Consider the following 16395-nt stretch of genomic DNA (forward strand, 5'->3'; position numbering starts at 1 on the left):
TTTCGATCAACGAAAAACTTAAACTACAAAACGTTGATATCTAGCTGAACAGTTCACATGTTTTTAACAAGCTTGCTCTTGTTGTGCTTCTGACGTGCTAAGAGACATACTCGGTTCCAGCAATCTTTGGTGATTCACGATATGCTGACCATTTGACAAGGTCAGGTGTCCTGCTTGATTCATCTTGTATTTACCTGTAAAAGAAACACGAACATTAGGGAAGTGGTTATAACAAGTGTACTCGACGAGGACCCACCTTGTGTAGCTAGGGATAGGGGGGCTATGCAGGATACCACCTGTCTGATTAGCCAAACGGTCAAATTTTTTTGGCCTAAAAATTGAGTAGAGATTTTCACATTATGTGGAGAAATGGTGCAATGAAGTTTGAATCTTTTTCTGACTTTCTATTCCTGATTGAGTGGGGCTATACAAACAAGACACCATTTTATGTTATTTAAACAAACAAAGCGGTAACTAATTCAGTGAAGCGATTTAACCATTAAATTTTAGACTTGGAGCTCTTACACCCAATAGGAACTTTATGTGGTTAAGAATAACTTCATTAATTTTGTAGTATCTAAACAAATGATTTATGTCATTGAAAGCATAATTACGTTCAACTCTCTGCTCCTTACTATTCAACTTGTCAAGGTATGAACGGTTTCTCTAGTTAGTACTTACAATATCATCGATCTTCAAAATACTACGAACAGTCTCCGAGGCCAACTGGATGGCACTGGTTGACACAAGCAGCGGCTGCAGAACGTTCTCCTCCAGAATATTAGTGATGGTGCCCTGAAACGAACATCGGTACAGAATTAAGGTGAGACAGGAACGGGAGCAAGTTACACGAACCCTTTTCATCATCATCATCGTCATCATTTTATTAGTCACTTCAAAATTAAAATTTCTACAAATTAAACAGTAAGGTAGGGCGAGGAGACCTCCAAGAAACCAACAGGCTTGTAGAGGAGGCCACCTCGGTTAGCAATGTGTTAGTAATTTAGTCGTGGATGTGCGGCTAGGTCAGTTCGACTCATTTCATTGATAAGAAGCGAAAAAGAAAAGCTTGCAACATTGCTGCCTAAAGAACGAATCTGAATCTTTTTGTCGTTGTTAGTTTGCGTGCAGATTATTTTGTGTTCCATTTCCTTTATGCGTCGAAAATCAGTACACTATGCGTTTTAGAATTAGACGTTAGACAAGTTTTAGCGCTCTCTTTGTCACGCAACGCTGGAGTGTGGCGTTGCGTGCGTGACAAGTCGTGGACCAGAAATGGAAAGTAATCCTCGTTTGAACAATTTGGGAAAGCTCGTGCCGGTTTCGGAATTTCATTTTGAAGAACTAACAGTTACTTTGGAACACTCATTATTTTTCCAAATCACAAAATAGCACAAGCATGACGCAAATGGCGCGAGCATTCGTCATGTTGCTTAGCAACAACTGTGACAAAAAATCGCGGGCTCAGACAAATCTCGGAGAAACCACTGTTTCCATCCTACCTTTCTGACGTTTATTCCAGCAGTAGTTTCGCTCTGTGCATGTCTGTTTCGCAGCTCAGTGACAGTAGCAATAGGGTTTAGCCCAGCATTCTCGGCGAGAGTGTAAGGGATAATTTCCAAGGCCTCGGCGAATGCTCGGACGCAGTATGCTTCCATTCCTGTCAAGGTGCGCGCATGCTCAGCTAGTCGTATAGACACTTCTATCTCTGGTGCTCCTCCTCCTGCTATGAGAGCCCTGGTGATACACAAAACAAAACATGAACTCCACAGCTACACTTCATTGCCAGTGAGGATAATAATCATGTGAATAACATAGCTATTTGCTGAGCTTCAGGCACAATATGATCGAACATCAACTAATCATAGCTAGCCTCCTGTTTCTTTTTTTAAGGGATCTGGTGCAAAATTAAAACCTTTATGTACTGTGATTAAGCAAGGGTGGTCATCCTTTCACCTAAGTAAAAATCTATAAAGCTAGTAACTTTGTTAATCTACCAATCTACATTTATTTGCACTGATATAATGATCAAAACTTAAGATAAAGATGTTACCGAGCACGTTTTTAAAATATACTGAACATTGTTTCCTGGTCCCAATTCCCAGGTGATTTGCATCATCTTGGAATGCTTCTTCAGTTACATTGCACAAGTTTTATTTTGGTGAGATACTGCTTACATGTTCCTTCTTTCCCTCCCATTCTTCTGTTATTTCCAATGGCTCCCGGCCACCCAAACCCCTAAGATCCATATTTTACAAGCTTCAGGATACTAAGATTGTGGAGATGTTGATACATGTTTTCCATCTGGGTCACCACAAAAAAAAAAAACCATGCTATTACCTCTTTTTTACCAAGCACCGCACAACACAAAGAGCATCATGAAGTGAGCGCTCAGCCTCCTCAAGGACAAGCTTGTTGGATCCTCGCACAAGGATGCTAACAGTGCGACCAGGATTGGTTATACCTGTCACCTTGACTACCTTGCTAGTCCCCAGAGGAACTTCCTCTACAAGCTCTGCCGACGCCATCATTTCTGGAGTGAAGTGATCTAAACTGGCAATTGGTTTACATCCTAAGCTCTGAAACAAGAAACAAAAATAATATAAAGCAAACAGATTGTAAGAATTAAACATTAAATAAAATTAGATTATCACTGCTAAGGATGCCTTCTTTTTTTAGCATGCACACATTCTATGCATCATAGGATGAAGACTGCAAAACAGTTGTTTTTTTCTCTACAGTCATTGGAAAAAACTTTTATCGCATTCTCGCCTGGCACGCCCTGCAGTCTCACTCGCAGTTTTGACATTGGCTCCAGACCTCTTGCTCTCGTTTGAAGACCAAGTGCGTTCACTAAAGTTATGACTGTTTTGCACTCTACATAGGATGGGAAACCCCATTCTTCTGCGATTTCATACAAATCGTGCCATTATGCTTTTAGCAATGCAAATCCAGGCTGTCAATCTCTAGGCTAAACTGAGTAAACAACAATGGCAAAGCCTACATGGTCCTGTGATGTGCAGAAAAAGTGTGCAAAAAAAGAAGGAGGCACCATCTTAAGTGATACCATAAGAACACTGAACATATAACTAACCAACTAATCCAGCATTTAACTTCACTGTACCTTGCATATGAATTCTATTTCATCTCTTTCTATGTCCCTGACAACAAGGATCTTCATTTTGTTCAAGAAATGGAGAGCCAAGTCACTGACAGCATCTCTGAAACAAACAAAAAGCAGCAAAAATAAGCTAAGTCAACAGAAGAAATAACCGTTGAATAAGTAACATGTATGGGCATGTAGCAGGCAACGAAACCAAGTTTATTTTAAGACAACAAAATGTCTTACATTAAACACAACACTGAAATTGTTGCATACAAATTTTTATTAGCATTATAGGGTTCGCACCTCCATTTGAGACCATATTATTTCCATCTCTCTTTTTTTTGGGGGGGGGGGGGAGGAGTGCAGATTGAACACTACTTGCAAAACCTATAAAGGGATGACAAAGAAATTGGCAGAAACTTACAAGATTATGCGATTTACCTCAAAATAGACTTCTGGATGAGTAAAACATTGCATCCAGCCTTTTTTATTTTCTTGCAGATTTCAAGAATGTATTGCCGCTCCTCTCTAAGAACTCTGTCCATCTGTGTGTAATCACTGACAATTACTTGGTTTTCCATCTGATTAAAAATAAAAAATTAGATTCAGATTACAGATTTGATTTTTTTTTTCAAATCTGATGATACATGTAATTGGGATAATGCCAAATGACTTCCGGTAGAACAGGTAAGTCTTACTGCAAAAAAGGTAGGATTTTAATGAATATACCCACATACCGTAACACAGAACAATTGTTAGGAGCTCGTTATCAAATATGCATGCATTGGGATGGAATTGAAATTTGGAGTGTTGGTTTTTGTGGAGGGGAGGGGGACCGTAGAAACCAGAGAAAAAACCCTCAGAGCAAGGACAAACAAACTCAACAAGCTCAACCCAAATATGACGCTGGGTGCAGGATTTGAACATGGGCCACATTGGTGGGAGGCCCGCACTCTCAGCACTGCGCCTGCCCCCCCCCCCCCCCACCCCACATCGCACTCAATACACTCTGGTGTAGGGAGTAAGATGGTCACTCCCTCTGGTTTGTGAATCCAATAGAGCTCAGTCACTCTATCTGAATTATTAATATCACTTACATCTGTTTTAGGAGGTGAAATACAGAATTGTATCAGTCCAATTTTGGCTTTTTCTACTTGAGATATTCCTCCAGCCAAATGGCTGATTTTCTGTTCTAGAACAAGACCCTCAACCAGCTCTGTGTCGTCAACGGTGCCCCTGAAAACAACAACACAGAAACATCAAATGGACATTGTCAAATTGGTGTACATGTACATCTACATGTACACATTGTAACTGTATTTATTTGATTAAGTGCACAAGTACCTGGAATAAGCGCCCACCCTGAATGTAGGAATAGTTAACAAGTGCCCGACCTCAAATAAGGAAGAGTATTGATTATTGCACAATGAGACCAAAATTGACTAAGTACTACTAAGAGACTTTCCTGAAACTTTCAACTAACGGTTAAAGTTCTGCTTTGGTACATCTTCGCATTTTGCTATTCAGGGGTTTCATTAATATTTTAAATAGCAGGAGAATAGTGTAAAGTAGCCGGAGAATTTTTTATTAAAGAGCGAAGCTCTTTCACGGAACGAGCGTAGCTCGTTCCATACTAGGGGGGTCTGGGGGCATGCCCCCCCAGGAAATTTTGGATTGTTGAATCCTCTGAGATGCCATTTCCTGTTATCTGACAGCAAATTTTAATTCTCTCTAGCTAGCGACTAAACAAAAAATGCACACCTGAAAATGGTTCTAAAGTGTTGAGTTCTTCTTTGCATTAACAAGCAAGTACTGTTCCACAAGAGCTCTAGCTCTTCTTCTCCAAGAGTAATGTCGTATACCAAATAAAATCTGAACATTCGAATAAAAGCTATTTCTCAAAATGCTGCAAACTGATCAAGGAAATTCAACATTTTTCCTCATTAATGATTGGGTTAATATTCATGGCGATTCCAGCGATTCGTCTTCTTCGTCTTTGTTGTTGTTGTTGTTGTTGCCGCTGGTTGAACTTGCATTTGAGCGCTTTCCACTACCACTGCTCGTAGGAGCAAAAAAATGTGTTATTTTTGACATGGTCGGTGAGAAATCCTCTCTCTTTCTCTCTGAGACAAGTATACACGTTGTAATAATAAAACCTATAAAATAGCACCGCACGAGACGTGAGAACATATTCCCGCTTTTTGATCTGTCGGCGACAACCGGGCGACAACACGCCAGACGGAAAATAATTGAATGCATTCGCTCTCACCACAAAAGTCACAAAACTTTGCGTGTTTAGTTTAAAAAGCAATTTCTTGAATGAAATGAATTACAAAGTATTATCAATAAATATTTCATCTTTGTTCCCTGTACAGTAATAAATAAAAGTTAACTTTTCTCAAATCATAATTAAAACAGAAATTACCGAAATTTGCATTTGCCTTAGCGGTAATTTGACACTCATATAAGATATCGTAAACATCTCCAATTTGCATACTAGCGCACATCACAAAAATAGTTTTTTCCGAATTGAAGTTCATTGCTTTTGGCTTTTATTTGGTCCAGTTTTCTTTCGTGACTTTGTCGATTTCAGTTGTTCTATTTTAAGCATTAACTTCTATTTTAAGTTCACTCTATATTAAAAACAAGACTTTCGCGCGTAAAATAACCCGCTAACCAAATTATCCACACAAACCGTCGATAAGTTTTTCTTTTATTAGTGTACCAAATTTAATGATTATTATTTTAGTATAAAGCCAGAGCTTAATCAATGTCGGAAGACGTTTAAATTACTCATTACTGACAAAGAGGTTTTAATGTCCGTGACATGTCTATTTCAGCAAGATGTATATAAACAATTTTCAACGCCGTACATTATTTACATGAACGAAAAATAATTTTTTTGAAAGGCTCCACATCTGAATTAAAAAAATGGCTAAAGGCATTGAAATTTAGCCGGAGAATTCTACGTAGTAGCCGGAGAATTCTCCGATCCCCGATGCCTAATGAACACCCTGGCTATTATTTGTTGTTTTGTTGGAAAATAAAGTTACATGTACTTCTTGTTGAAAATTTAATAAGCGCCCAGCCTTGAATAAGCATCCTGGCACTCTCAATGTCCAAACATTCAAAAGCACCCAGGGCGCTTAATTGAATAAATTTGGTAATCAAAAACCCAAAAACTGGCTTCATTTATTTCAGTAGAACAGCACTCAACAAATGACACAATTTTTGGCAAGTGAGTATGGTTAGCAACAATAAGGGTGGAATGTGACAATGTGAACAAACTGAGGTGAGAAGACAACACCCAGAAAATAAAATCATGGTTTCAGCAGTATTGGAACCAGTGTGAACTTCCAGACTGTAGATGCATGTACAGTAGGTTTAAGTTGTAATGTACCTGCACGGCTTGTTTTCACTGTAAAAAATTACCTATTGCTGACTTACCCTAATTTTTGCACAACTCTGACATCTTTTAGATTCACATTGTCTGCTGTTGCAGGATCAATGACTCTTAGTACAGCGTCGACAGTTATTGGAGCCAAGAGATTGGAGTACTGTGAAACAACCTTACAATAAAGAAAATTTTATTATTATAATCACATTGTAACAATGTTTACACTTTATGACCTAATAAAATGTGACTTAAATATTCTTAAATTTTTGGGTGGATGTGGAAAAGTGTCTCGTTGAGAAATGTGATAAAACCAAGACAGTTTTTCATAAGGTGGCATGTCTGAAAGCAAAAATAATGTTTCCTTGTGGGCTTCATGTTAACAGTGGGTGGTGTAGTGGCATAAAACTCCAGATTGAAGAGATCTGATTTCAAGCGAGGCTAGGGTTTTCAAGACACCTAAGTCTCATGGTGCCTATCTCCACCTATCAACATGCTAGGGAGTGGCAATCCTCCTACATGTAACTGTTTCATGCTACAGATTTTAGTGCTGGCACCAATATTCATCCAGTCTTCTCCCTAAGATAAGAAGTGTTATTTTCCACTGGCTGAGTGAAACAAAATAAGTGGAAAATGTTTTTCTTACACACCCCTGCGACCTGGGAAAGGGTCATGTGACCTTTGATGAGCAGTTGTTTTTGTTGCATCCGCCATCCATCCACCTGCCCAAAGAATTTTAGTTCATGTTGTATCTTTTGTTAAGTTAGCTTTGCCATTGTGTAACTTTCCCTATGATGCACGATGTGCATGTCTTGTTTTGTCGAGTTTGTAATAAAGGTTTGGATGTGGCGGTGAGCCTGGCATGGCTACCAGTGGTGTGTGAGAACAGACTTTACATTATGCCGTTGCCTCGACAGGTACATGTCACAACCCTTACCTTTGAACTTAGTGATGTCATTGCACTTTTCAGTAGAGATTCTCGGTCACTGAGAGCAACTGGAGTTGCCATAGCTGTTAGTATTTCCACTGCTTTAGCAGCTGCCTTTTCAAATGATTCTGATATGGTTGTGGGATGAATTCCTGCAGGGGCAGTCAAGAATGCATGTTTAAAAACAGCAATAAAATTAAAACAATTTACAGCATGGAAAAGAAAGTTTCAAAAGTTCTGTTAACAAAGAATAGAAAATTGTCAGTGTTGGTTGCTTTTATTGACTTAAATGTACTTAATTAACAAGAAAGTTGTTGGAAGCAACCATTTAATTTCTCCCTCCCATCTGAATAACAAGCCATATCGTTGGGCAAGCTATTTAATGAAGAGGGTAGGTTATTACTGTTTATTAGGATACAGGATACTGAAGTTAACTATTCCACAAAAAATCGCACTACAGAATTCTTAACAGACTTACATGTATACACATGTTTTCAAAAGGAAAAAGCTAGCTTCTGAAGCATAATGTTCTCACAAATTTGTAAATTTAACATTACTGTAGTACAGTATGAAGGAATAACAAGGTGTTCACTGGATACATATTTTGCAAGATAGTGGGTACATGTATTACCAAGGCTAATGTTCAGATTGAATTCAAGATCAAGATCAACTTCCGATTATTATTTAAAAAAATCATGAAAATTCATTTACTGTACATGTATGCAGTACTTGTCATACAAAATAAATTATCTAGATAACAGAGTGCATGTCACCTTTTTCCAACAGTTTAGCACTCGCACTGAGCAAACTTCCAGCAATTACTACAACAGTAGTGGTCCCGTCTCCAGCCTCTATGTCTTGGGCCTTTGACAGCTCTACAAGCTAAAATGAACAAAATTTTGAACACTACGCTTGACACAAAACTCTTCATATCTACAGCTTAACTACAGTTCTTTAAGCTAAATATGTAAGTTCTAGCTGGACCACTTTTGAGAGGAAACAAGCTCAAAACTTTTTTTAAGTGAGGGGGTACCTCCACAGAATGGTAACAAACAAGCTTCATGTTATCTTTATAACATACAATGTTGATTGCTTTCATTGGCTTTAAAGTACAGCTAACAAAAAAGCTGTTGAAAGCAACCATTTGATCTCTCCCTCCCATCTGAATAACAAGCCATTATTAAGGGCAAGTTATTTAATGAAGAGGGTACCCTAAATTGTTTAATCCATCAACTAGAGAGTGTATACTCAAGATACCATACTATACTTTTATCCAAACAATTTTCATCCAACTATACTTTTACTAGACCCACACCCGATCTACCAAAACCCTACTCTTGATTAAATAAATAAATCAGAGTCTTGTGGACCCATGATTTGATGAATCTCTGTCACTAGAGCTGAGGGTGAGCACTACAGTTGGTTACGACTCAAACCAGCTGCCTGCGAAAACTTCATTAAAGCCCCTGTTAAAGTCAATCATTTTATTATCAGAATAATAATTGTCGGTTTGGTGAACAGTAAAAAAAAACCTTTATTTTACAAGGGAGACATCTTCAAAATAAGAGCGCCAATTTAGTTTGTTGAGTTTAAAGTTAACTTAATTTTAAAAACTTCTAAATCCTTTTAAAAATAGCATATTACCATTCTGGCTGCTGGATGTAAAACCCGCATTTGCTTCAATATCGTTGCACCATCATTAGTGATTGTTACATCGCCATTTCCACTTTGGATCTAAAACAATGCACAACAACAAACATATATGTACATGTAAGATCAAACTCATGAAATTTATCTGCAATAAATAATGTCTAGATGGAAAAGTAAAATATGTCAAGCTTGGCTCTCTGCAAGATGATATTGTTAAAACCACATTCATTTTTTTAATACATCTTAAATGTTTGGGTACCCATATTTTGTGATTATCTACTTAAGAGCAAAGTTTACAAATTAGCCTTGGTACCTTTTCCAGCAACATACAAGCCAGGATGCATTATACGTACATGTATGAAGATCTTGGATGCGAATTTCAAAATTATGCCACCTACTGGCGTACAGTGCTGGCACTATTTAACTGGCATACAGATGACTTATTTTAGGTATGAATAATAAAAGTCCTTGGCGTGGACCTTTAAACAATTATTGGCGTATCTTCGGCGTGGCGTGCACAAGGAATGCACCCTGGCATACAAGGCAGGCAGACTGCAATTTATAACAGCCATCACTGACAGTTACTTAATTATAAACACAGCTGACACTTCTTTTTATCCTCTCCTTTAGTGCTACACAATTCTTGAATTATACTGACATACAGTTGTCAAAGATGACAGCTGTCAATCTTGTCAGGGTCCAAGAAAAAAACTCCGATGCTCTTCTAAGTAATCAGAAGCCGTATTTAAATTTTAAGACCTTAAAATTTAAGGGAGGATGGACAGAATTTATAAGAGCTAACACTAAACAGTGCAAACAGTGTACAAATGTGTTACACCCACAAATGTACAAAGTCAAGTCAGACACTCACCATTTTATCCATTCCTTTCGGTCCAAGACTCGTTCTTATGGCATTGGCAACAGCTAAAAAACGAACACGGTACATGTAAGTCCTCATATCTTGCAGATCAAAGACAATGAACCACTATTCTCACCTTTTGCTGCAGTAATGTTGCTCATACGAATCTCAGTGGGTTTATCCTTGTCTTTGAAAGCACCCTGCTTGTTGCTACCCCCAGAACTTGCATTATTTGATTTCGCTTGTACCTCAGGCATTATGATAGAATTTTCCAATGACTGTCCTTGCTCTGTAACGTTTAACGAGACTAATAAGGATGTTTCAACGAGCGATGATTTCGGATTCTTCTTAGCAACTTCCAAAAGTTGTCAAAATCCTCGTTGAGAGCTTCAGAGCGTCCAGAGCCACACCGCTTGGAAGTGAATCCGCAAAGTTTGCTGGTCAGCACTTGAAATTCGTGCTAGCATACATGACGTAGTTGAGGAACGCCTGGTAATTTTTGCTGCAGCAACATGGATTCTTCGAGGAAAGATGAAACGAATAATGCCAGGCCGCTAGATAAACTGCCCGAACTAGAAAATACACCGGATAAAAAGGTACTTTATGCTTTTGTTAATGTTAGGCTATTCACAGATTTAACTTGCTTTGCTTGTGCCGGAGACAGAAGGAAATACGTATAAACATATCGGACTGAGTCGGCTGTCTTAGTAGTGAATCACGTGTATACACATTTAACAAATTGACATCAGTTTTTTATGCGTCTGTCCTGTTATTGATGAAAAATTGCGACATGACATTGTCAAAGTTTGTTGTAGATCCACGAGCTGCTAGGTGAGTTGATCTACAACAAACTCAGGTTGTTGGTTTCTTAAGTTTTCACACTCACTATGTTTCACCCAGGGTACGTCCACGTCCATCCGTCCATCCGTGGACATCCACCTTGTGTTTTGCTAGAAGTGAAATTTTTGTATGAGCAGTCAGAGTCAGGGGTTTTCAATAACATTTTTAAGAACAGTATTGAAATGTTTAAGTGGAGAATGTGAGTGGAAAGGCGCAAACATTCGTGCTGGAGCCACAAACTCCTCTAGGGAGGTTGGGGGCATGCTCTCCCAGAAATTTTTCAAATTAAACTCTCAAAAGTGCCATTTCCTGCGTTCCCTGGACCGTAATTGGTTAACCGGGAAGGTCTTTACGGCATTAAAAAATGCTCACAGTTGTTGTCCGGTTTTTGGTATAGTAGATTCCAAAACAAACTCCAATTGGAAAGAGAGTGGGTTAATCCCGTTTTTTAACTACTGGTATTTAACATTAATTTGGTAAATAGTTTTTGGCCAGTCCAAGTGAAGTTAACTCTATCTTTGATTAACAAATGCAAAATCAACCAATTTTCACACTTATTAAAATAATTAATTTGTGTATGAACTACCGGACGTTACATGTCAAACAGCCGGACGGCAGAAAGTGTGAAAGAAACCCCTGAGTAGTGGTTTGGTCTCTAGCACTGGTAAAGAAAGATTTAATACATTGATGTCATGTTTGATCTTAAGATTTGTGCATTTTCGCCAATGTTTGTATATTAGTATATGTTTGTAAATCCCACAACTGAAGGTGGGGGGGGGGGGAGTTCACGGGCACTCCAGGACCCCCCTTCGCTACGCCCTTGTTTTAACTGATACATTTTAGATGATTTTCTCATTGAAGACCACTAGTTTGGGGGTTTAATTCTCGCCTCATCAAGATTGCAGGGCTAACTGAAACGTTTGAAAAACCTTAGCTGATTGCGTCATCAATGAGTTTCAGGTGTCTGTACTCTTATTGACAAATAAAAATCAGCGCATGAGAATTGGCTCAGTTATTGTAAAATAAAATATCGGTCTATGTTATGGGTGTCGAATGGTAAATGTGAGAATATGCGCGAAACGTCGAGACTGATATCTGTTCTGCAAGCCCAAGACCTTTTTAGCCTTGCAAAAGAATAATCAAGACTCCAAGAAGGCGCCAAAGAAAAATTCAAGACGACGAGACTCCTGAAATTTTGCGAACCAAATTTTTTAAAGGACCATTCACCACCTCTTATATTCCATTTTGTCATAATTAAATAATATTTTGTTTTTTGAATGGCACTTTCTAGGAGCAGATTGAAGGAAATAGCTGGTCTTCATTCATCAGGAAGTTTGACATCAAATTTCAAGAGGATTGTGTAGCTTGCAAGTTTGTCAGTGCTTCTGTTTGCTATGTTTGTGGAGTGATTGTGTTAGGAACTGTCAAAAATATCCCAGCCTCAAACATGCCAGCAAAACTGATGACTGGATTGTTTGGTGTAGGTGTTGCAGTTAATTTTTGACCTCAGTTAATTTTTTATTTTAACTAGTTAGTTTTTTTTTCTAACTAGTTAGTTTTTTTTCTAACTAGTTTTTTTTTTTATTCTAGGTTAATAAGTAGAAAAAGTAGAACACCTCCCCTACCTTGATATCTCATACCCCACCCCCCCCATCCTCGCGTGAACTAACCCTCCCCTACTATCTTCCCCTTTTTTTCCCCCTCCCTTAAGTACTATCTTTTTTTTCTTTTTTACTAACCTGCACTGGATTTGAACTCTCAACCTCTGGATTTGCTGTCCAACCCCTTATCCACTGTGCCACGTAGGAAACGTTGGGTGAACCACTAATTTTTTAAAATATATGATACCCTGACCCTAACCCCATTATTTAACTAGTTAAAAAAAATCAACTAGTTAGAAAAAACTAACTAGTTAAAATAAAAAATTAACTGTGATTAAAAATTAACTGCAACATAGGTATGTTGAACAAAAATGATAATAATCTTCTGCCATTCATCAGAACTTGCCTATTTATTTATAAATTAAAACTTTAGATATTGATTTTTATTAACAATGATTTTGTAATACACAGACAGGTAAAAACCAGGATATTACTCATGTTTTGGTGACCTCATGACTAGGGGTGTAACGATACATCAAACTATCGATGCATCGCGATTGGGAGTCCTCCGATAGCGATGCATCGATCGCAAATTCAACTATCGATAACAATCGCGATAGTTTCATTAACTATCGATAGTTACAATAGTTTTTCAAATTGTGTCCTGTAGTTTTTTTTCCTTGATTGAAAAATGCCTCTCTTGTTCTCTGCCGTCCTTTCTTGGCTTTCTGTTCGTTGTTTCAGAATTCGTACTGTATATTAACAAGCCATAAAAGCAAACTTCATTGACGCCGCTCGTCTCCAGGGCCTTATCCGCGTTCAAAATGGTGGTTCTAATATTAACTCCACCCCCTCTAGGAGAAAGAAATGATTACAACGCTATAAAGTCACTAATTACAATACTGTTGCAATAGTATCGCAATAGTGTCACCACTATCGCAATAGTATTGCAATAGGCAAAATGACCCCAATAGTCACCCCTACTCATGTCGCCATTCATAAATGCGAGTTCAAAGAGTTATTATCCTGCCATCATGCCTGCATTGTATACTGTTCTTATCAACATTTTCTTCCTGTATTAGGTCTTTTTGGAATTGGAACAATGAGACTTATTCAAGAACCCACTAATCAGTCAGGGAAACAAACATCAAACCCGAATGCAGATCAAGACAACAGCTGAAAATATAGCGGCAATGCTGTCAACTAACAGTCAACACAGATATAATAACAACCAACAATAGTGGCAGTGCCATGGTACTAACCTGCTCTTGAGCTGCTGCGCAGAATGTCTTCTCAAGCTGGTAGCGAAAGGCTGCTTTTTAATAGTGAAAAAAAGATGTTTAAAATCTGGACAATATTATTGTTGCAAGTAATGTACAAAATGAAATTTCAAGACAGATTCCTCTGAAAGCTCGAGCAATGAGTGCGAAAATTAAGTACCAAAAATCTGCGCACAGCACGGCAACATTTTGCATACTGTAATTAAAAGTTCTTACTGAAATTCATTTGTCTTAGTGACCCGTAATTAATTTCTAAAGTGTGGTTCCAGAAAATATCCATACCCCCCACATTACTTTAAAGTTCCTCCTCTCCGGAATTTCCAGTCCCTTCTGTGGGGGGGGGGGGGGGGGGGTATGGATATTTTTTGGAACCACACAAAGTATTCTCGAGAAAATCAGTCAAACCTCGTAAAAATGTTCACAACGTGCACCACTTTGTTTAGGACTGGTGTTAAACGTCCGTTTTAACTGAAATATACTAGATAATTTCAAATCCATTCCTCTCTCGTGGGGTCAGCTTGAGTGCTGCAGTTTTGGTAGGTTTTTGTTAGCTGAGATCTCTTTGGTAACTTTGTTTTGTAAGTATTGCTCGAATGTTGGCCAGAAACCATCTTAAAGCCTTATTGTGTCAAATTTACAAAAATGAGCCAAAAGTAGTAAACTCGAGTAAAGAGCTCTTTAAGGAATTTGACTTTAAATAAAATTTCTCTGTTCTTATCATTTGTAAATATTCAAACAAAATTGAAATCTTACGGTAAATATGTCAAGTTCATTGTCTGTAATGAAGTGCTTTTACTATCCATTGATAAGCAGGCGCCCTGGGTCCGCTTCAGTGTGCGTCATACTTAATCTGATTTCGATGTGTAACCGTTTATCATGATCATCTACTTCAGTTTGTTTGCTGTTTATTAAGTCGTCATTTTCACAACGGTCGATGTTTTCCAAATAATACTATTGTTAATAAGAGAGAACTTTCAACTAACGCATGGGACTGTTGTGATGCACATTTGTGGTGCCAAGTTTCAAGAACACTACTTCAATAGTTTTAGAGATATTGTTTATTCAGTATTTTACCATTTTTTTAGAGTCAAATCTTGTGACGTCATCACTGATCTAATTTGCATAATACAAAAATGTCAATATCTCTGAAACGAAAAAAGATATTTCGAAACGAAAAACGCCATTCTTCTGTATTTCGAAAGGCCTTTCAAATAAGCAGAAAATATTTTTCATGTCATATACACTTTAAACAAACAGCACAACATGCAGCAATTGTCCGGATAATCATGATTAACAACTATTCACCGAAGTGGAGGTGGCTAGTGGTTTTATATTTTGGTATATACTAAAACAGTGACTAAAATAGCCCGAAAGAATGACTTTAAACAAGTTCTTATCCCTCAAAGACTACAATTATTTTTTTTGCGCGCGTTGCTCGGAGGGCAAAGGATATTCCAAGTTTGAGTAGCCAATCAGCGCGCGCCAAAAGCCCTATCCACTGGATATTAAGAACTCAAGCACAAAACTCAAATCAAAATCAAGCATAAAACTTTTACTTTTATTAAGCACTCTATTAAACTTGGCCGAGGCCTGTTTGTCTGATTAAGAATTTAGCAGAATTCCTTAAAAAACGTTTTCCTACACTTTATGTTTCCCTTTTCGTATTTACAATATGTAGTGGACTGACCCGCAGATACAAGAAGGTAATCAGTCTTAGACTTTATATACAGAAAAAAGAAAATAATTACAAACATAGTAATTGTAATAAGAAATGTCAAAAGAAAAGCCAGAAACAAAGTTACAAGAAGTATTAATTTTTATTTAGCAAACTTCTTTTTCATTTGACCTGTAATAACAAAACTCCGATTTTATACATGTTCTCCTTGAAATTATCTACGGGTTACAACTTCAAAAAATATATATATAATGTTTTTTTTTGTTCTCTATGGATAGCTGGCTGGTCACAAATGCCTGTTACTATCAGGTCGTACTTTGTCTGGAGGGACTCAATAGCTTTGGCCGTTAGTCGTAAATTGGGCAAAAATTTAGCCATCAGGCGTAAAAAGTGAAAAAAACATTAACGTTAGCCGTAAAAACTGCCAACCGTAATAAATTCCCAGTCACGAAACTAAAAGTCTCAAGATCTTTTTTTAAGACTTTTAAGTGTCTTGCCTTGACGTGTCTTGGTAGCGAAAAAGGACGATGATCTTCTGAATTCGGGAAACCAGAAGTTTTGAAGTGGCTGCCAAATGTGTCGAAGCTAGGGCTTTCCACAAGTTGCTCGAGATTTCCCAAAACGTACGTCACGCGTAGTTTCTAAAAAATTTGCTCAAAAATTGCTGCAAAAATCTAAAAAAGTTTCTTCTGATAATAAAAGTTGCTCGAAAGTTGCTTCAAAATATCCAAACCGCTGCTACTAATCAGGGGAATTCTCTAAACATATGCTAATTTCCCTTTGAGGGTTAGATTTCTACGCAGTGTTCTACAATTGTACAGTAAAAGAAGTATCTAAATAACATATTTAAGTGGAAATTTTGTTAAATAACAAGGTTTTCTTGAACTGAGAAAAATCGTGAAGATATCGATGACTTCATGTTTGCTGACGAGTTTTGTAATGTTCTAATGTAGAATGAGCCGAAAGTTGAAACGTCCTCAGATGTTACTCGAAAATCCTCGGAAAACTTCGGAAATCTTTGGAAACGTTCGTATGGCCTTTGAACAACACTCAGATGATCTT

The 16395-nt window shown here is 37.8% G+C and overlaps 2 protein-coding genes across 2 annotated transcripts; one reads left to right on the plus strand and one right to left on the minus strand.

Annotated features, from left to right (window-relative positions):
- Positions 1–79: 79 nt before the first annotated feature.
- On the minus strand, positions 80–10328 carry LOC144634821 (T-complex protein 1 subunit delta-like). The gene is made up of 13 exons (XM_078493854.1): positions 10074–10328; positions 9950–10002; positions 9073–9162; positions 8202–8310; positions 7438–7580; positions 6554–6675; positions 4204–4342; positions 3548–3687; positions 3125–3221; positions 2341–2579; positions 1503–1737; positions 682–795; positions 80–194 (listed from the first exon to the last, which is right to left on the minus strand). Exons 1-13 carry the CDS (start codon positions 10192–10194, stop codon positions 180–182), a joined length of 1617 nt encoding a protein of 538 aa, XP_078349980.1. The 5' UTR covers positions 10195–10328; the 3' UTR covers positions 80–179.
- Positions 10329–10430: 102 nt separating this feature from the next.
- LOC144635752 (uncharacterized) lies at positions 10431–13633 on the plus strand. Its single transcript, XM_078494836.1, has 3 exons — positions 10431–10533; positions 12069–12261; positions 13461–13633. The coding sequence occupies exons 1-3, from the start codon at positions 10450–10452 to the stop codon at positions 13556–13558; spliced, it is 375 nt and encodes a 124-aa protein (XP_078350962.1). The 5' UTR covers positions 10431–10449; the 3' UTR covers positions 13559–13633.
- The last annotated feature ends 2762 nt before the right edge of the window (positions 13634–16395 follow it).

This window comes from Oculina patagonica, chromosome 13 (assembly GCF_052425735.1).
Source record: "Oculina patagonica isolate OP01 chromosome 13, crgOcupat, whole genome shotgun sequence".
Lineage (NCBI taxonomy): Eukaryota > Metazoa > Cnidaria > Anthozoa > Scleractinia > Oculinidae > Oculina > Oculina patagonica.

Bases quoted from the DNA above. Each gene is read 5' to 3' on its own strand.
- LOC144634821 (XM_078493854.1), bottom strand. From the start codon at position 10,194: ATGCCTGAGGTACAAGCGAAATCAAATAATGCAAGTTCTGGGGGTAGC. The intron at 7,581-8,201 runs GTGACATGCACT...CTGCCCCTGCAG, and splicing joins TGCTAAACTGTTGGAAAAAG to GAATTCATCCCACAACCATA. The intron at 4,343-6,553 runs GTAAGTCAGCAA...TGTTGTTTTCAG, and splicing joins AGAGTTGTGCAAAAATTAGG to GGGCACCGTTGACGACACAG.
- LOC144635752 (XM_078494836.1), top strand. From the start codon at position 10,450: ATGGATTCTTCGAGGAAAGATGAAACGAATAATGCCAGGCCGCTAGAT. The intron at 10,534-12,068 runs GTACTTTATGCT...GGCACTTTCTAG, and splicing joins AAAATACACCGGATAAAAAG to GAGCAGATTGAAGGAAATAG. The intron at 12,262-13,460 runs GTGTTGCAGTTA...TTCCTGTATTAG, and splicing joins GACTGGATTGTTTGGTGTAG to GTCTTTTTGGAATTGGAACA.